Genomic DNA, 17,990 nt, shown 5'->3' on the forward strand with positions numbered 1-17,990 from the left:
TACAATACATGTGTAATGTACAGGAGGGAACTCAAATGACCTGGCGGCAATTAGTGGCCAGGGGGTCAGTGGTAAAAAAAACAATATGAGCTTAAAATTCATCCATCCATCCATTATCTACCACTTTATCCTCCCGAGGAGGGTCGTGGGAGTGCTGTGCCAATCTCAGCTGACATAGGGCGATAGTCAGGGTACACCCAGGACAGTTCGCCAGTCCACATAGAGAGACAGAGACACAGAGAAAAACAACCATTCAAACATTCACTCTCACACCTACGGTCAATTTAGAGCGACCAAATTACCTACACCTCACATTGCATGTTTTTGGACTGTGGAAGGAAGCCGGAGAACCTGGAGAAAACCCACGCACACACGGGATAGAACATGCAAACTTCATGCCCCCTTGTTCCAACCAGGGTTCGAACTCAGGTCTTCTTGCTGCAAAGGCAAGAGTGCTAACCACGACACCAACCGTGTGTCCCCGTGTATAATTTCATTTTGAATGTAATTCATTCCAGGATGTTAATTCTAACAAAAAATAACAAAATTATTATCATAAAAATATGACTAATAAACATATTGAGTATTATGTTTCGGTCACCTTGCTGGCAGCTGTGCCTCGGCCCTGTAAGGAGGCACAGGGAGTCGCAGGCCTTGTATATTTATTATAACGTGATATTAAGTGACAGGCCGTATTAAATTGATTTGAGGGCCACAATTATGAGACCTGTACTATCCATAACTTGTCAATGATCACTTTAAAATATTAACTTCTTTGGTTTTTGAGCCTAAGAATAACTTTTATATATACTGCAGGGTTTTATACTTCACCATTTTGTTCCACCATGCATTGACAGAAGTTTGCATGTAGATAAATCACCCAGTTTTACACCTTGAAGCAAAATCTTAGGGTGCAAACAAGGAAAAATGTAATGAAAATTGTGCATGGCCACCATAAAATGAAATTAAAAACAATGATCTAGCTAAGGGTTAAGTTATTGGCCAAATACAACTATAGCACGAATAACAACCTACATGTCTTGCAGCACAATCACAATATGTATCTCTAGAGATACTCATGTTGATATCGCATTGGTGATGAATTTCCTGTCTATTGTGCAGCTCCAGTGTAAACACGTGCATGTGTTTGTTTTGGCGGCCGCGTGTGATTCAGGGTAATATATCTGATTTGTGTGAATGATAGTGTGCACGTGGCTGCTGGAGATTGTTGCACCATTAATCCGCTTGGCACCAGTTCTGCTGTGGGTTGGCACAATTCTCTGTTTCACGCAGACAATGTCAAAAACCTGTTCACGGGAATCTGAGGCTGTCCAGAAACCTGGAGGAGGCTGGGAAGTCTTGATTCATAACTAAATCTTTATTAAATGTATGAAAATTCTAAGATTCTACAGTTGCAAGTAGTCTGCTTTGCTAAGCATTAAATGAAGGGGAGATGGCCATGGTGACCGATACCCTATTCTCGCTAGGAAAAACACATTTTAAAGTAGGGTTTAAATGGGTTTTTGACCAGTGGAAATGTGTTTAATCAGCATTCACTCACATTTTTATTCGACTTTACCTCCAATCTTCTTCATCTGCTTCATTTCTAGCATGCTACAACACAGATTACAGTTCCACCCGTAACACATTTGAATAGCCATTAACTTTTTCAGTGAACATTATTTATACAAAGAACTCATATTTATTTTTTCATCAGCCAGTTCCTTTGAACAATCGGGGAACAAAGAAGGACCAAAGTAAAATATACCAAATGGTAACCACTGTAACAGTACAATTGTACTAAATTGTACTGAATTCCTCCGAGTCAAACTAACACCCAGATAATGTGATTGAGAGTCAAGCTATTGCCTGTAACCCTTCACACTGATCCGATTCGAACTGAAGCTGACCAACTTCATATTAATTTAATCCTCTGTCAGCTGAAAGATTTGGATAGTTTTAAGTTAATCAATGGAAGAAAGACGTGGAATAGTGCTTGACTAAGTTTATCCAACTTAGTTAAACTAAATTAATCCATTTGTCACTATAGTTCTTGTGTCCTGGGACAGGGGCAGTAATGACATGAATGGAGGACTGTGTATGGAAGCATACCAATTGTCACTGAGCTCCATGGTGTCCTTGTTGTGTTTTCCTTTTCTGTGAATATTGTTGTCACAGTTCATGCATAATGTGATGCAGAGAGTGAAAAATAAAATTAAAGAAAAAACACCAAAGGGCAGACCAACCACTGGCAGTGGGAATGGACTAATTACCTTTATTTATAGAATCCACACAATTAAAAAAAAAAAAACAGTTACACCTGGTAATTATATTCAGTAATGTATATGGTTTGATCAGGTTTGACATTGGTATAGCATGGTAGGCCACCAGGGCATCTATTCCGCTTATATTTAAAAATAATAATAATAAATGTACATGTACATGATTACTGTAAAACAAAAAATTTTATTTTTATTTAACGACAATCCAGTGACAAAAGACCCCCCCGACCAATGATTCTCAAACGTGTTATACCAAAGTAGCACCTGAGAACATATTGAGCTCTTGAAGTCACACCATTATCACCAACAATGTTAAAATACAGTAGCGTAAACCGACCGAGCAAAGTCAGCTGCGGAGATTTATTCCATCCATCCATTCATTTTCTACCACTTTGTCCTCCACAGGAACCAATGTCCTATGTCAGCTGCCAATCTCGGCAGGGGGGCTTAACGCCCTATGTCAGCGGAGACAGTCCATCACAGGGCCACATATAGAGACAAACAACCATCCACTCTCACTCTCACACCTATGGTCAATTTAGAGTGACCAAATCACCTAATCCACATATTGCATGTTTTTGGACTGTGGGAGGAAGCTGGAGAAACCAAAGAAAACCCATGCACACACGGGTAGAACATGCAAACTCCATGCAGAAAAGCCCGAGTTCCAACCGGAGCTCGAACCCGGGTCTTCTTGCTGCAAAGGCAAGAGCGCTAACCACTGAGATGTATTCCCAATAAGATAATTTGCTCTCTCATCATCCTCCTCTTCTTTTATTTGTTTCATCTTCTACACACACCAAAATCCCTCAGCTCCACTCTGATCACATACCCTGGTATATACACAGTATTTCTGATTTTACCAGCAGAGGAAGCTCGCGTACCATTGGTGGAACACATACCACAGTTTGAGAAGCATGGGTCTCTAGACAATACAGCTCCCCAGCCCTCATACACAAACTACACCCATTTTGTCTCCTCACCAACAGCTTATATCTATGATTAGTGTGATGCAGCTCTGTGTCTTTTCCTCTGTGTGTAAAAAATGACATCTCACTGTACTTCAAATCTGCCTGTCTGTTTTTTTCCCTCCCTGGCTTCTTCCTTCTTTCTCTCTATCTCGTTCTATGTCTCCATTTCTCCTACTGCCTCCTTCTGTGTCTCACTCAAGCATGCTAATGTCCTTCTTGTTGCCTAGGTAACTATTATGGGACCCCCAAGCCACCGCGGCAGCCCATCATTGGGACAGTGATTCTCGGTGATGCAGGCTCCCAACGGTCCACCCCAAAGCGCACCAAGTCCTACCATGACATGCAAAACGCCCGCGTAGTGCCTGCTGACGATGACGATGACGACCAGGCCACGGAAATGAACAACAGTTTCACAGGTGAGGGCGTTGTTGTTGTTGTTGTTGTTGTTGTAGCGCCACCTCTCCCGTTGGAACTTTCTTTGTTTCTGCATGTGTGGTATTCGCTGTCTGAAGTGAAATGTTTTTATTTTTCTTCGAGTGGATGCTTGTGTGTGTCCGAGGTGTGCGATACAGAAGGAGAGAGACAGTGTGTGTATGTTTATGATCCTCCTCTCTCTTGTATGGTGTCTGGCAGTTACATCATGTCTTTGTGATGCTGATTCCTCTCTCCATGAGCCTCCGAACACTGCCATCTGCCTGTGAGGAGGGGCCTAGTGGGGGAACAAGTAGATTACAGGCTGTGCTCACAAGATACGTCTATCTCTCCACGCCACAACTCTCAAATCCTCTCCCACCTGCAGCTTATTTTACCCCACTTCTTTCCATACCATACAATAACTCAGTCATTCCCAGAAACTGGGTCACAGGAAATGTTATTGGGCCACTTTTACTTAAGATTTATATGTTTCTATTGTCAAATAAATTAAAATTCATTCATCGAACGTTGATCTCTAGTGGAAAATAATATAAGCTCTTAGACATGTTACACTGTGCACACATATTCATATTCAAGTCACGAAACAGGTTGCAATGGTCTGTCATTTTTTAAATAGTTAATCCCGTATAAAAAGTTGGGGAAACGCTGCTACAGCTTCCTCCTTGCGTACATACATGTTTGTCAATATTTGGAATCATCGTCGAGGCGTTGACTCAACATTCCCAACTAAAGAGATTTATTTAGTTACTCTCCTTTGACCTTTGACCTGAGAGAGACGTTCTTATTTGTACATATGTACACTGTAGATCTTGGTGTCAGTGTAGTGCCAGTTACTATTTTGTATATTTTGCTTTGCTGTCATCTTTGAATTGATCTTTAATTTGATCCAAATTTAGAAAAAAAAAAATATTGGGCACAGAAAGTAATATTTGTTGCAAACATTCTTGGCTATTTATCTGCTGCTGCACCCGAAATGAGGAATGTGGAATTTGCAGAGCTGAAAGTGAAGAAGAAAATTAGTGCGTTACCCGGGTCTTGCGTTGCCACCAATGCTGATCAGAGTCAAAGTTGAACGGTTGAAGCCGAGGTTGAAACATACATCCATTGCAGACACATTGCAAACAATTGACGTGGGGCCACATTCCCACTGGTCAAAACCTGCTTTTTTTTCAATGACAAACACGTATAATTCCATAGCTGTCAGCAATAATTTTAAGGTGGTTACTATTTTGCATCTTTTACTTCAGGCTCTCTTTAAATCATTTGTTTAGATGATCCGATTGGTGAGATAAATCAATTTGAGTGCTGTTCTGAGTTGTTCAAAGTGAGATTTGCTGCAAACATCAATGCAAACTGCTGTTTACAGCAGGGCGATGAATTTGAGTAGTAGAATTGCAGTCATTGCAGTCATTTGAATCAAACACATCCCCACTAGTCAAAAAAACGCATGATTGAATAATCTTTTAACCACTTGGAATGCAGAATAAGATTTTCACACTCTTGCTTCAAACTTCTTTTCCTCTCTCCTTTCAGCTTTATCCCATTTAGTGAGTGTGATAGACGGTGTTCCTTTTTTTCTGCTGGGAATCTATTCCCTCTCTGTGTCCCCCTGCCATGCTGCCAGAGTGTTGAATTAGCATTTGATCGAGCCTGAAAGGGCCACGGAAGTGGTGGAGGACACTGGGCCAGAGACGGGGAACGAGTGGGAATGGGGGGTTGGGAATTGCTGGCTTTAAAAGAGAGAGAGGGGTTTATGGGTAGAGAGGTAGAGAGGGGGCGGTTGGGGGTCAAACTGAGTTTGGGAAAGACTTTAGCATATTCCTGGGGCTCTTTCAGTACACTAGAAAAGGGGCGGTGGGTCACATTTAGCATGGGGGAAGGGGAGGTGCTGGGAGTTTTGTGTGTTTTAAGTTGCATGTTTGTTAATTTTCTTCTTTTCGTGCATGCAAGAGGCATAAACTGTATTTTTGCATTATTTTTTCCTGTTGTTGTTGTTGTTGGTGTTCCGTGCTGTTTGTGTCGTGTGACCCAGGATCCTTAGTGCGTAGTCTCTTCCCCTCTCCTCTGCTGTGTACAGGTAACCCTAACGATCAGGACGAGAGCCGCGGCGGCATCCTCCGGCCGTACCCCGCGCGTGACAATGCTCCATCCTGTGGTTTGAACAATGCGGCCATCGCCACGGCAGACAGTGGGCAGCAGACGCTCGCAGAGCCGCAGGTCTCTCCCGAAGACCCGCTGGGACCTCTGCCTGAAAACTGGGAGATGGCCTACACCGAGAATGGAGAACTTTACTTCATAGAGTATGTATCAACAACCTGCAACACATAACTGTTTTAATCTCCTGTACTCACACACACATACATATAATCTTAGTACTGCCTGTGTCAGCATTTCTCACTGTAGCTTAGGGCTGGGCAATATATCAATATTATGTCAAAATCATGATAAGATTTCTACTTTGAATTTGGACGTCTAAAGCTGGAATCAGAATTTAAAACAATGCAATTGGCAAAATCACAAAGGCTGTAAATGTATTTCCCATTCTTGATTGTTTAATGTTGTATATACCTTTTAACTTTTTGTTTCTTGCCCTGTCAGTGCTTCCACTGAGTGAATATTTGACTGAAGCTTTACTTCAAGTTCTAAATCATTCAGCACTAATGTTGTCATTTTGTGATGTCATTTTCAAATTAGTCAAATAAATTGACATTTTAAATTTAAATTTGAAAATGATTAATAATGCCTCTCATTGACATATTGGAAAACTCAGTTTACAACTCTAAAATTTATTAAAGGGGATACATATTAAAATATATACAGCTATTGAAAACTTCATGGTCGTTTTATGTCCTCGTATAATACACATTTCACTTTCAAACGTTAAAAAGCCAAAGAAATACATCAGATATCACATAAGATTAAAGGTAACAGCAAGATCTGAGCAACTTTATTTTTTTGTGTGTGTGAACGATCTTGTAATTCCAATTTCATCATGGGATATATTTGCTTGAATCAGGTTTCAGTTCAATATTTATAACAGATTTGAAATGTGATGAGGCAGTATCACGTCACCTTCAAAACACAAACTATTCAATATTACACTCAACGATATGAAAGATATGCGTTTTACCCTTTGCAAGAAAAGATAAAACAGTCATACAAATGGAATAATGAAATGCATATTGCATTGTTTCAAAATGCGATTTCAGTTTGACAGCAATGACAAGTTCAGCCGTAGTAACAAATGTATTTGAAGTATGTAATAAAGATCATTAACAGCTAGGGTAGACAGATTTATGTTTAAAGACATACATTCAGGACTAAAAATATGTTAGATATTACTTATTGCCCAGCCCTACCTTCCATTGCTCATACCACAGCTGGTGTTTTGTGTATTTTACCTGCACTATAATCCCTTTTGTTCGTCCAGTGGCTTGTCTCCCTCCCCCCCACCCTACCCCCGATTTGGTTTTTAGGCCTCCCCAAGCCAACCTGCCCAACCCCCTGGCTGCCACTGCTTTCCTGTTAATCCCTGCATGTCCCGATCTCTAAAGGAGATCACATCCTGATCACCTGACTACCTCCACCTCTCTGTCCTCTCTGCAGCACGGCAAAGACACACCACCAGGACATGGCTGTGTATTTTCAGAGCTTGTATGTTCATTTCTGCTATCACTGAATTACACTGCATTCTTGTTTAACAATGAGAGAAAGAAAGTCTGCTTGCTTGTGTTTTTTTTTATTTTTTATGTTTGTGTGTTGATATCCTGCCTGTGTCACTCTGCTTTTCTCATTCCTCCTTTGCAGCACGTGCCCCTCTGTCCTCTGTAAACTTGCTGATGCACTTCACTTTTGTACTAATTGTTGTGTGTTGCTTTTGCGCGTCAGCCTCTGTTGAATTATTCCGTTGTCTCGTTTTTGTTTCCTCTCAGCCACAACACAAAGACCACATCATGGATGGACCCGCGGTGTCGAGACAAAGCACCCAGGCCTCTGGAAGAGTGCGACGACGATGGTAAGCCACTACACATAGTTGACTCACTATTGTGTACATTCACACGTCAGGAGGTGGCGATTGAACTCAGACGAGGGTTATTTGTTGTGGTGGATTGAGGCCACATCCATACGACAGTGTTTTCATTGAAAAAGACTTTTGGTCCTTTTCCCCTATGGTATCGGCTGGAAAACGCAACTTGTCCATCCCATGCGAGGGGAGACGAGCCGGTTCCCTTTACACTGGCCTCCTACATTAACCAGGCATTGTAGACTCGCAGTATCTGAAAAGTGTTGGCCCCCAATAGTTTGAAACTCCAGGGCAAAAACTTACAACCTGCATTCACTTCCTGACTGGTTGTTAAGGCCACATTATACTTCTCTGACTGCGTATGCATCATCCGACTGCGTCACCACGGAGACGACTCGAGCCTTCATACTTCTGCGTCGTGGTGACGGATACGCGCTGCAATTTCCTGCCCGATCAGTAGGGGTCGCTGCGCAAGGTTGTTGTGCTTCTGGCTACAGTGAGCAATGGCGTCGAGAGAGAAAGAGAGAGAAAGACTGTTGTTGTTGAAACAGTGGCCGTTTCTCACTTTTCTGTGTCACGGAACGCAGTTTTAAGATCATTTGAGGCGAGAAATTGGTAATTTAGAGTCTAAACATGTGCTGTGTGTATTAAGATATGATGTATTTATAGTTTGGCAGCGACGTTGTCGGCGGGGATGAGCTCTGCCTCTGTGGACGTTCGGGTGCGCACTGTGAGCCGGCACAGAGCAGCTCTGCTGGGCCTGTCCTGAGGACCAATCGCAGCTTTTGCCATCTCCGTTGTCCCTTGACAGAGTGACGGACACTTAAAAAATATTTTGTGCAGTCGGAGACGACGCAGAGGCTCTCCGACAGGCTCTGCGTCGACGCAGAGTCTCTGCGTGACCTACGCAGAGTCTCTGCGTGACCTACGCAGAGCACTTTACGCAGGAGTATAAATTGGGCTTAAGTTAGAAGCACTTTCCAGAACTGAAATGCACCTTCTTGCTTACATCAGCACGTGCCGTGAAACTGAATGGTATATACATGTATATAGTGTACATGTGTAGACATTTTAGTGTGGATGCAGATCATTTTCTCTGAAAACTACATGGATGTAGTGTATTTAGTGTATCTGTTTTTATCAGATGTGATGTGTGTCTTACATTTGGGATTCAACCTCTTCTTCCCTGACCCTCTTTTTGGAGTCCCTGCTGGAAAACGTCATGCCCAAACTAAATAGAGTAAATCTCTGCAGTTACGAGCTCTATGTGGATTATCTTGCTATCAAAATGACGATAACACTTGTGAGATTCCACCAGAGGTGCACATTTCACTGTAGATGCCACTGTGTCAGAGTAAATGCAGATGGAACTCAGCAAAAATGAAGGATTCTGAGTTTCTGACCTTTCTGTGGGTATACAGCATGTCAGTGTTTATTGAAGTGAGACATGGTTTCATGACGTTTTTGTAGCTGCGTGTGACAGGGAGGAAGAGGTTAATGTAGAATGTATTTTTTTTACAACTTGTTTCACAAATATGAGGCACAACTCCCAAATGACATTTGACACATTATAATTCCAGAACAAAAAAATTGCTAAATTGCACCATCAAGTGGTGAAATGTAAAAGTGGCACACTGACTTTGAACAGAAGTTAAAACGGTTTGTTAAGATGTTGTTTCATTTTAATATCAGTTCTGTGACTAAGGGGTTTTCTATTTGCCTTCCCCCCCTCCACTGTCACTTCATCCTTTATTTGATCTTGATTCCTCCATCACTCAAACCATCTCTCTTCCATTTATCCATCCCTTTTCTTTTCTTCATTTCTTTTGCCTTTGTTTCATCTTGCTTCCACCTTGGAGAAGAAGGGATACATACAGAAGACCTGGAGAGTGATTTAGGTAAGATTTCTTTTAATGATTATTCTGCGTTGCTTTTTTTTTTAGATTCAAGACTTGCAGATAATCTCTTAAAAAAAAAAATTCTGATTAGTTTTGATTCTGTCTGCAGGAGAAATGTGTTGGATTTAGTCAGAGGAAGTGAAAATGGAAGAAATATTTATCCATAATTGGCTCTGTAGAGCAACTGCAGAAACCAGAATCAGAAATACTTTATTGATATCTGGGAGAACTTCTTTTGCATTTCTGGGGAAAGTATTAGTGAATACTGACAGCCGATGTAAAACAAAATGTCCTCTCCAGGAACTCTTGGGTCAATTTTAAAGACAAATCAAATATTGTATTATTGGATTTGGTTCCCTGCAGAAGTCATGTCGTAAAATGGTTTGTGTTAAGAAGTGGTAACCAAAACCAAGTGGAACTGATCATCTCAAATTATATCTTTGTTATGTCAAATGGGACACTAATAGTTTTTGGCAGCTGATTATATTACATGTCTCGCTCTGCTTTCCAAATCTCTCCCTCTAGTATTTCCAACAGCCTTAATCACCCGCATGTTTGACCGTGGAATACACCATGTGTGGTTTAGTAGTGCCGCAGTTCATAGTGAAGCATAGCTGTTTCTATAATTCTATGATCCATACCAAAAAGGTTTGGAGGAGATTTATTTCCTTTTGATGTGTCAATCACAATATTCTATGTCTTCATTGGGCTCTAACGTGACTAGCAGGAGATTTCAGTCTCAAAATAATTCACAAAAACACACCTGGAATAGGTTTTGCTGAGGAAAAGCTTCCCTTTTTTCTTTCCTGCCAGTTCTTGTCCCATATACAGGTAGAACAAATCAGTGGAATCAGCAGTCTGGCTTTTGAGCAAGCACTTGAATGTCTCGACTTGTGTCTTGACTGTTGTTGGCTGCTCGGATGCAGACACTCTGCTGCGGTCATCGATTGTGAAACCCAGTCTTGTATGATAATGTTTACTGGACATGGGAGGTGCCTACAGTAACACAAGGAGGTAATGTCTTTGTCTAAAATCAAATACAGTGAAGTGGAAAACTGAGATGGCAAAGTCTTAATGGAAAGGTGTCAATTTGAGAGGCTCTGTCTGGTTGTATTTTCCCAGTGGTTAGGTGTATGTACATATGCGTGTCTCTGTATTTATCAAAAGAATAACATTATGTAGACCACGTGTCATTTTATGTGGCCCGCGAGTGATTAATTTGTCTTAAAAATCTGGGTTAAAATAGGTCTATGCTGCTTTAAGGCGTGCGTTGACCATAAACTACAGTTCCCACAATGCATGGCGATTGCGTTACCCACAAAGTGACGGCATCCTGCTACTAGATCGCAGTGTATCATTGTATATGCATCATGCGACGAGTGAAAACGAGATTGAGACTGTGATCGCAGCAGAATGTGTTCACAAAAGCCACAACCAAAAACGATGTGGCAGTGAAAGCTCGCTTTATTGTGGCTGAAGAATTCACCCGTGCTTCAAAGTCTTTTTCTGAGGGTGTGTTTTTGAAGCAGTGCATGCTGAAGGTGTGTGAGCAGGTCTGCACCGACCAGTTACAGACTTTTAAAACTGTTAGTTTGTCAAGAAACACAATCGCGGACCGGGTTACATCTATAATGCATCATATTTGTAACTTGAATAAGTAATAAATACAGAAAGTTATTTAGCAATATGTTACGGAGTAGTTACCTTTATTTAACATTATATTTGGTTACATTTAAGGCCACATTATACTTCTCAGACTGCATAATGCGTTATCCGACTGCGTAACCACGGAGACCCCTCGAGCCTTCATAGTTCTCCGTCTTGGTGATGGATACACACTGCAATTTCCCGCCCGATCAGTAGGGGTCGCTGCGCAAGGTTGTTGTGCTTTTGGCTACAGTGAGCAATGGCATCCGAGAGAGAAAGACTGTTGTTGTTGTTGTTGCAGCGTAATAACATTGAAACAGTGGCCGTTTCTCACTTTTCTGTGTCCCGGAACGCAGTTTTAAGATAATTTGAGGCGAGAAATTTAGAGCCATTTAGAGTGGAAATTATGAAATTATTATAAATTATGTAGATATGATACGTTGTCGGCGGTGATCAGCTCTGCTTCTGTGGACCCTTGGTGAGCACAGAGGCCGGCACAGAGCAGCGTGAGCTCGGCCTGTTCTGTCGCAGCTCTTGCCGTCTCCGTTGTCCCTTGTGACGGACATTTAAAACATATTTTGTGCAGCTGGAGACGACGCAGAGGCTCTCCGACAGGCTCTCCGTTGACGCATAGGGCTCTGCGTAACCTACGTTGAGCATAAATGGAGTATAAATTGGGCTTAAGTTACATTTATTCTGTATGACAGTTGCATCTGGCCCTTTGAGGGTAACCATTATGCTGATGTGGCCCTCAGTGAAAATGAGTTTGACACCCCTGATGTAGACTATTGTCAACCCATTAGAAGCTGATTGTTCTCACAGGTTCTGTTCACACCTGGTATTAACATCCAGTCGTCAGTGATTCAGTTCTAAGTGAATAGCTCTAAGTACAACTGTTCACACCTGGCATTGAAATGCGTCCTGGATGCATCCCCTGTGAACGCAAGCCTGAACCCAGTCGGGGCGATGAGACAAGTGTGGCTTGAAATGTTGTCCATTCACTGATGCGATTGTTTAGTATTTCAACTTTTAGTTCAAAAACACTTAAGTTATCCTGCTGTACAACATTGAATGTTCTCCCCTGTGTGTTACTGCAGCTTCTTCCCAAGTTGCACAGTCCCACAGTCCAAAGACATGTAGATTGTGGTTAGAAATAGAGTATTGACTATTGCTGTGAATGGTTGTTTCTTTCTCATTTGTTCACCACAAATGGAGAGCATTAAGTATGGCTGTTCATGCATGTTACTGACATGCGACCTGGATGCATCTCCTTTGACCACGTGAAATCTGATCTGGCTTCACGTGCCCTGTATTTGATACACTCAGGTGTCATGTCTGCTTGCAAGAACACATGTCAGAGTGTTAGTGTGCGTCACTGTGTGGGTGAGGTGATTCCGCTGTTATAACCCTCTGTCTATTAGCATAGCTGTTAGCATTACTATTTGTTGTGATGTTGATAAAAAAATGTGACTTGATTACATGAAATAAGAGTGAAACACTTCCAAAAAAAAGATGTCGCGTGACTAAATGCTGGCCCAAGGTGAAACCCTCAAAATTAAGCAATACTGCGTGGCTGGATGGATGGGAAAACCGTAAACATCATAGACTAAGACTTTAATGTGGAAACTGTATTGCTATTATAAGAGATATAATGTATGTTCTGTAAGTGTAGTTTAACTACCGTATATTTACCTCCTCTACTCTGCTATTGACTGAGGTACAAAGTGTTGCATGTCAGTGTTTTACTCTGTGTGTCTTCTGTATTTCAGAGCTGCCTCCAGGATGGGAGAGAATAGATGACCCAGTGTACGGCGTTTATTATGTAGAGTAAGTTCATCGCCTCATTGATTCATGTAAATACAAAGAAGAACAGGGTTCCTCCCAAGTTTGCAAATCTTCCATGTCACCTTTAAGCTACATGTACAGTACCTGTTTCACTACAAGGAGTGACTGCATTGTTTCTCCCTCTCCTATGTCTCAGTCATATAAACAGGAAGACGCAGTACGAGAACCCAGTGATGGAGGCGCGGCGTCGCAAAATCCTGGAGCAGCAGCAGCCGCCGCAGCCGCAGCCTCCAGAAGGTGAGCGGTATATTCGAGGTTCGTTTCCTGCCCTGACACGGCACCATTTCTTTCTTTTTTCATGTCTGTGATCGTCACGTCTTTCTAGTTTGTCAAGTGCTCCCCCAGGATTGGGCCAGACTGTTGCTTTTTTCTTTTCTTTTTTCTTTCCTGTTACAACTTTTTCGTCTATACTCCTAAAGTCAAATTTTCCATTCTCATGCAAACTAAAGTTTGATTAAAAAATGACGCTGGCCCAAGCCCTGGTGTTGTCTTTGGTGTTTCAATGATCATTTATGTGGTTTAAAATCATAAATGCTTTGTATCATTTTGTTTAGGTGAACATATAAGGATGTGAGTTTTACTGAGTCCGAGTTTATCGGAATGTGCAAATTGTGATTTATGTATAAGGAAAATATGTATATGGTGAAAACAACAGGTGCATACTAGTCTGGAAGTTACGATATGTAGATGTGTCAGGCAATTTTGCTGCAGCTGACTTTATTTCATCGTCTAACACACAGCTGAAGGAGGCCATTACAGTAAGTTACTTTAAAATTCTTAATGTTAGACTGATGTAATTTATGTAAAAAAGAAAGAAAGAAACATTTACACTCATCTCAACTCATTTGAATCTCAACACACAATATATAATGATATAAGATGCATTCATCTTTAGATTCAGCCACACTCAAACTTCTCCACTAAAGCCATTGTGGACCCGGTTATTATAACTTTCACAACTTATTTAACAGTTATAACATTTTCTTCAGTATCCAGTAAACCAGTAATAGTTGTCAATTCACGGATACTGTATGGATAAGCAGAAATGAGGACACAAATGCAGGCTTACTGTGAAACTAAGTAGCAAAATAACACAATCCAGAAACAGATGCATCCAGAAACACGAGGAGGCAAAAGATGTGAACCAAAGTTCAAACTGGGAGCTTAAGATTCGCAGTGTAAAGTTGAGGTAAATTGGAAGTAGGTGAAACACATCAGAGCAGTGCAGGGCAGACGGTCACAAGGAGGGTAAACAGACGAAGACAGAGAGGCAAAATTAACCAACAAAGTAAAACAGGAAACAGGTTCAAGTCCAGAAATGCAGGAAACATTGACAGATATTGCATATAGGAATACTGAATTGCTAATTTAGCATAGTCAACAAAAATGTTGAGACTTATAATTAACAGAAAACAGGCAAATGATGTACCACACATCTTTTAGAGCTTCCAAATTGTGACAACAGTAATTCTAAAACTTGATAATCCATCAAACTGAAGCCTAATATTAATAATAATAATAATAATAATAATGGAAGACCTGCAAAAATCAAAAAACTTTCCTCATATTGCACTATCTATAGTATGTAGTCATATAAAAGTAAAAAAAACAGGAGTAGAAGCTGATCACAACAGAGGCATTAAACTGAATCAGATGGGGAATATGTACAGTCTGTGCTTAAAGCTATGTTTGTACTTGTGTTGCTGTTATGTCCATGTGTGTGCATGTATGTGGCATGACAATACACCTGTGTGTTGCATGTGTGTGTGGATTAAAGTGTGTACGTAGTGTCAGGAGGTGTGTTTATGTCTGTGCAGAGTGGATAGAGGAGCACTCGTCAGCAGCAGCTCCTCTGGCAAACTATGCTCCCAACCACCTGGAGACCTACAGAGACCCACAGGCCCCACCTATTCTACCTCCCGGCCCTGCAGGAGTCAAACGTAAATGTTTATGCTTGTGAACACTCTATACATATATATACAGCATCACTAAGATACATCACATAGTTCACATGGCTCATGTTTATGTTAAAGGGATACTTCACCGATTTGCATGTGGCTTTGTATTTCTAGAATAGCAATGGTATTTTTTATTTATTAATTTTTTTTTTAAATATGCTTCTCTCCCTCGGTTTTTCTGTTTGCCAACATCCAAAGTTGCCCTACTGTGAAAAAAAGTTCTGATTTTATATATAGATTTTTTTTAAAGTGTGGTTGTAAAGTGTTTTTACACGCTCCATGCACCAAAGTCCATGGAGAAAATCAACAATTTTATATCAGGGCACAGAGGAGTTGTAAATCCACTCAAATACATGTATGGTATACATTGGAATCCTTTGTTCCGACTTACTTATGTGACACACACTTGTCTAATGATGCATCAGTAGACGAGCAGCTCCTGTGACCCAGCAAACGAAAAATTATAATTTTCTCAATGGAATTTGCTGCCGTAGAGTGGAGCAGTTCACAGACTTATTGTCAGGCATGTTCTAGACAGAAAGAAATGTGAAATATTCCTTTAATAGATGCAGTGGAGAAGTGACAAATGCGTGCAGACCACACATGTCAATCTGTCCGAGCGCTCTAGCATGCTCAAAATACTGTGACCTTTAATATTTGAAGTGTTGAATCTCTGCCTCCCTATCCTGATCCAAGAGTCCATGAAAATGGAAACAAGGATGACAGTTTTATTTTGTCTTTGATGCTTTGCAGGAGGGAAGCCTTTCTTCACAAGAAACCCAGCGGAACTGAAAGGAACCTTCATCAACACAAAGCTGAAGAAGAGTCGCCGCGGCTTCGGCTTCACTGTGGTCGGAGGCGACGAGCCAGACGAGTTTCTACAGATCAAAAGTTTGGTGCTGGATGGGCCTGCGGCTATCGATGGCAAGATGGAGACAGGTGCAGTACCCAACCACCATCCGCAGGGGGCACTGTTACATATTCAACAACATACACTACACTGTTGTTACAGTGCATCCATCCATTTTGTCTGAAATTTCATCAGTGCACAGCAGCAGGCTGATGCCAAATAACAACAACAGGATCACGTTACAACTTTACATGGCTGCTGATTGTTGTGCAAACAACAGAATCAATAAGAGTGTTTTGTTTTTTGTTTCAGGTGATGTGATAGTCAGTGTGAATGACACTATAGTGCTGGGATACACCCATGCTCAGGTGGTGAAGATCTTCCAATCCATCCCTATTGGCTCCATGGTGGACCTGGCTTTATGCCGTGGATATCCTCTACCCTTTGACCCTGATGACCCTAACACCAGCCTGGTGACCTCAGTGGCAATCGTGGACAAGGAGCCCATCATCGTCAACGGTCAGGAGACATTTGATTCAGCCGCGAACCTGACAGGACCTGATAGCGGTATGAGGGAGCCACGGCCACACAGCCCGTCCGCTGATGCTGCGTCGAACAGTTCGCACGGTTACTCTAGCGACGTGGTCACCCTGGCATCATCCATAGCCACCCAGCCCGAACTGATCACCATCCACATGGAGAAGGGAGACAAAGGATTCGGCTTCACCATTGCTGACAGCCTGACGGGCGGAGGGCAGAGGGTCAAGCAGATAGTGGACTATCCGCGGTGCCGTGGCCTGAAAGAGGGGGACATTCTGATGGAGGTGAACAAGAGGAATGTCCAAAATATGAGCCACAACCAGGTGGTGGACCTGCTGAGCAAATGTCCAAGAGGCAGCGAGGTCACCATGCTCGTTCAAAGAGGTATGTTTTACATTTTCAAGCCAGCAAAGGTGGATAAATACCTTCAAAAAGTCATGTTTCGGCATGATAGGGTGGGAGTGAATAACACAAAAGAATGCAGTGACAGTGGCTGTAATAGCTGGCACAGAACGAGTGACATAATGCGAGAACAGGAGAGAAAACTGATGGAGTGTGGGTGGCAGGGTGAAAATGCTCAAAGTTGGATGGGATGAAATGAGGAGAGGTAAAGAGATGATAAGCTGAGTTAGCATGCCGGAGGATGAGTGTGGGAAGGAGTGGGAGGATGAGTATAAAGAGGCGAGATGGATGGAAGAGCGATGAGGGGAGGAGGAGCACATTAGGTCAGGGACTCGTATACAGTACGAATACAGATGGATCTCTGTCAGTCTTCATGTTTGATGTTTGATGCATTTGTGTTGATTTTGATCACAGTGTTGCACACATTTTTGGCATGGACCACATTGAGACTTTAATCCACTACTACCACTAAGAATAATGCTATAATGATGTGTCTGTTGATGCACACATACGCATAAAGAGAGAATATGTGAGTTAGGGTGTTTTAACTTGACACACAGGTCTGTGCATCTATTCTAGGACTCTGCGTTGACTTGAACAGACTAAAGGCCTGTGCATACTCTGCAAGGACAGAGAAATGTGTTCTCTCTCCCAGGGCTGCGAGAAAAGAATGACATCATTATTTTCACGCAGCCCTCGTTTGGGGGTTCTTGCAGTATGTGCAGGCCTTTAGCCCTAAACCTTACCACCTCAGAAATTAGGTTCTGCCTCATTAGGACCAGGTTTTCGGTCTCCATGAGGATTAATGGTCCTGACAAAGTCAGTGTTTATGCCAGAAAAGGTCCTGAACACATAACAAATACAAATACACACACACAATTTTCTTTTTAAATGTCATAATTTTGCATAAGGGGGTAAACTAGCTGATGTTGGCATACCCATGTCAGGATCATGGCGTTTGTTGCTAGAGGTGGTGATCGGAGGTTAGCAGAACAGTGTCTGTCATGGCTGACTATGTAGCAAGAGTTGCTAAAGTGATGTGGAATGTGATGTGTGCTGTGTTTCCCTTAGTGAATGCACTTTGTTCAACAAAAACACTCAAAGGGAGAGAAAACCTTGTCTTGTTCGGTGTATTTTT

The 17,990-nt window shown here is 41.8% G+C and overlaps 1 protein-coding gene across 1 annotated transcript in view; it reads left to right on the top strand.

Annotated features, from left to right (window-relative positions):
• Positions 1-17,990, top strand: part of LOC310931942 (membrane-associated guanylate kinase, WW and PDZ domain-containing protein 1-like) — a gene marked incomplete at both ends in the record, with an annotated part of 125,899 nt that overhangs the window by 70,767 nt on the left and 37,142 nt on the right. Inside the window, 10 exons of the mRNA XM_083895188.1 lie at positions 3,481-3,669; positions 5,721-5,988; positions 7,295-7,342; positions 7,621-7,703; positions 9,563-9,610; positions 13,027-13,084; positions 13,239-13,357; positions 14,920-15,042; positions 15,814-15,999; positions 16,223-16,834. Of these exons, the coding sequence (XP_083751314.1) occupies positions 3,481-3,669; positions 5,721-5,988; positions 7,295-7,342; positions 7,621-7,703; positions 9,563-9,610; positions 13,027-13,084; positions 13,239-13,357; positions 14,920-15,042; positions 15,814-15,999; positions 16,223-16,834 (1,734 nt within the window). The remainder of the gene's footprint in view (positions 1-3,480; positions 3,670-5,720; positions 5,989-7,294; positions 7,343-7,620; positions 7,704-9,562; positions 9,611-13,026; positions 13,085-13,238; positions 13,358-14,919; positions 15,043-15,813; positions 16,000-16,222; positions 16,835-17,990) is intronic.

This window comes from Microchirus variegatus (genome assembly GCF_963457635.1).
Source record: "Microchirus variegatus genome assembly, chromosome: 9".
NCBI classification, from domain to species: Eukaryota; Metazoa; Chordata; class Actinopteri; order Pleuronectiformes; family Soleidae; genus Microchirus; species Microchirus variegatus.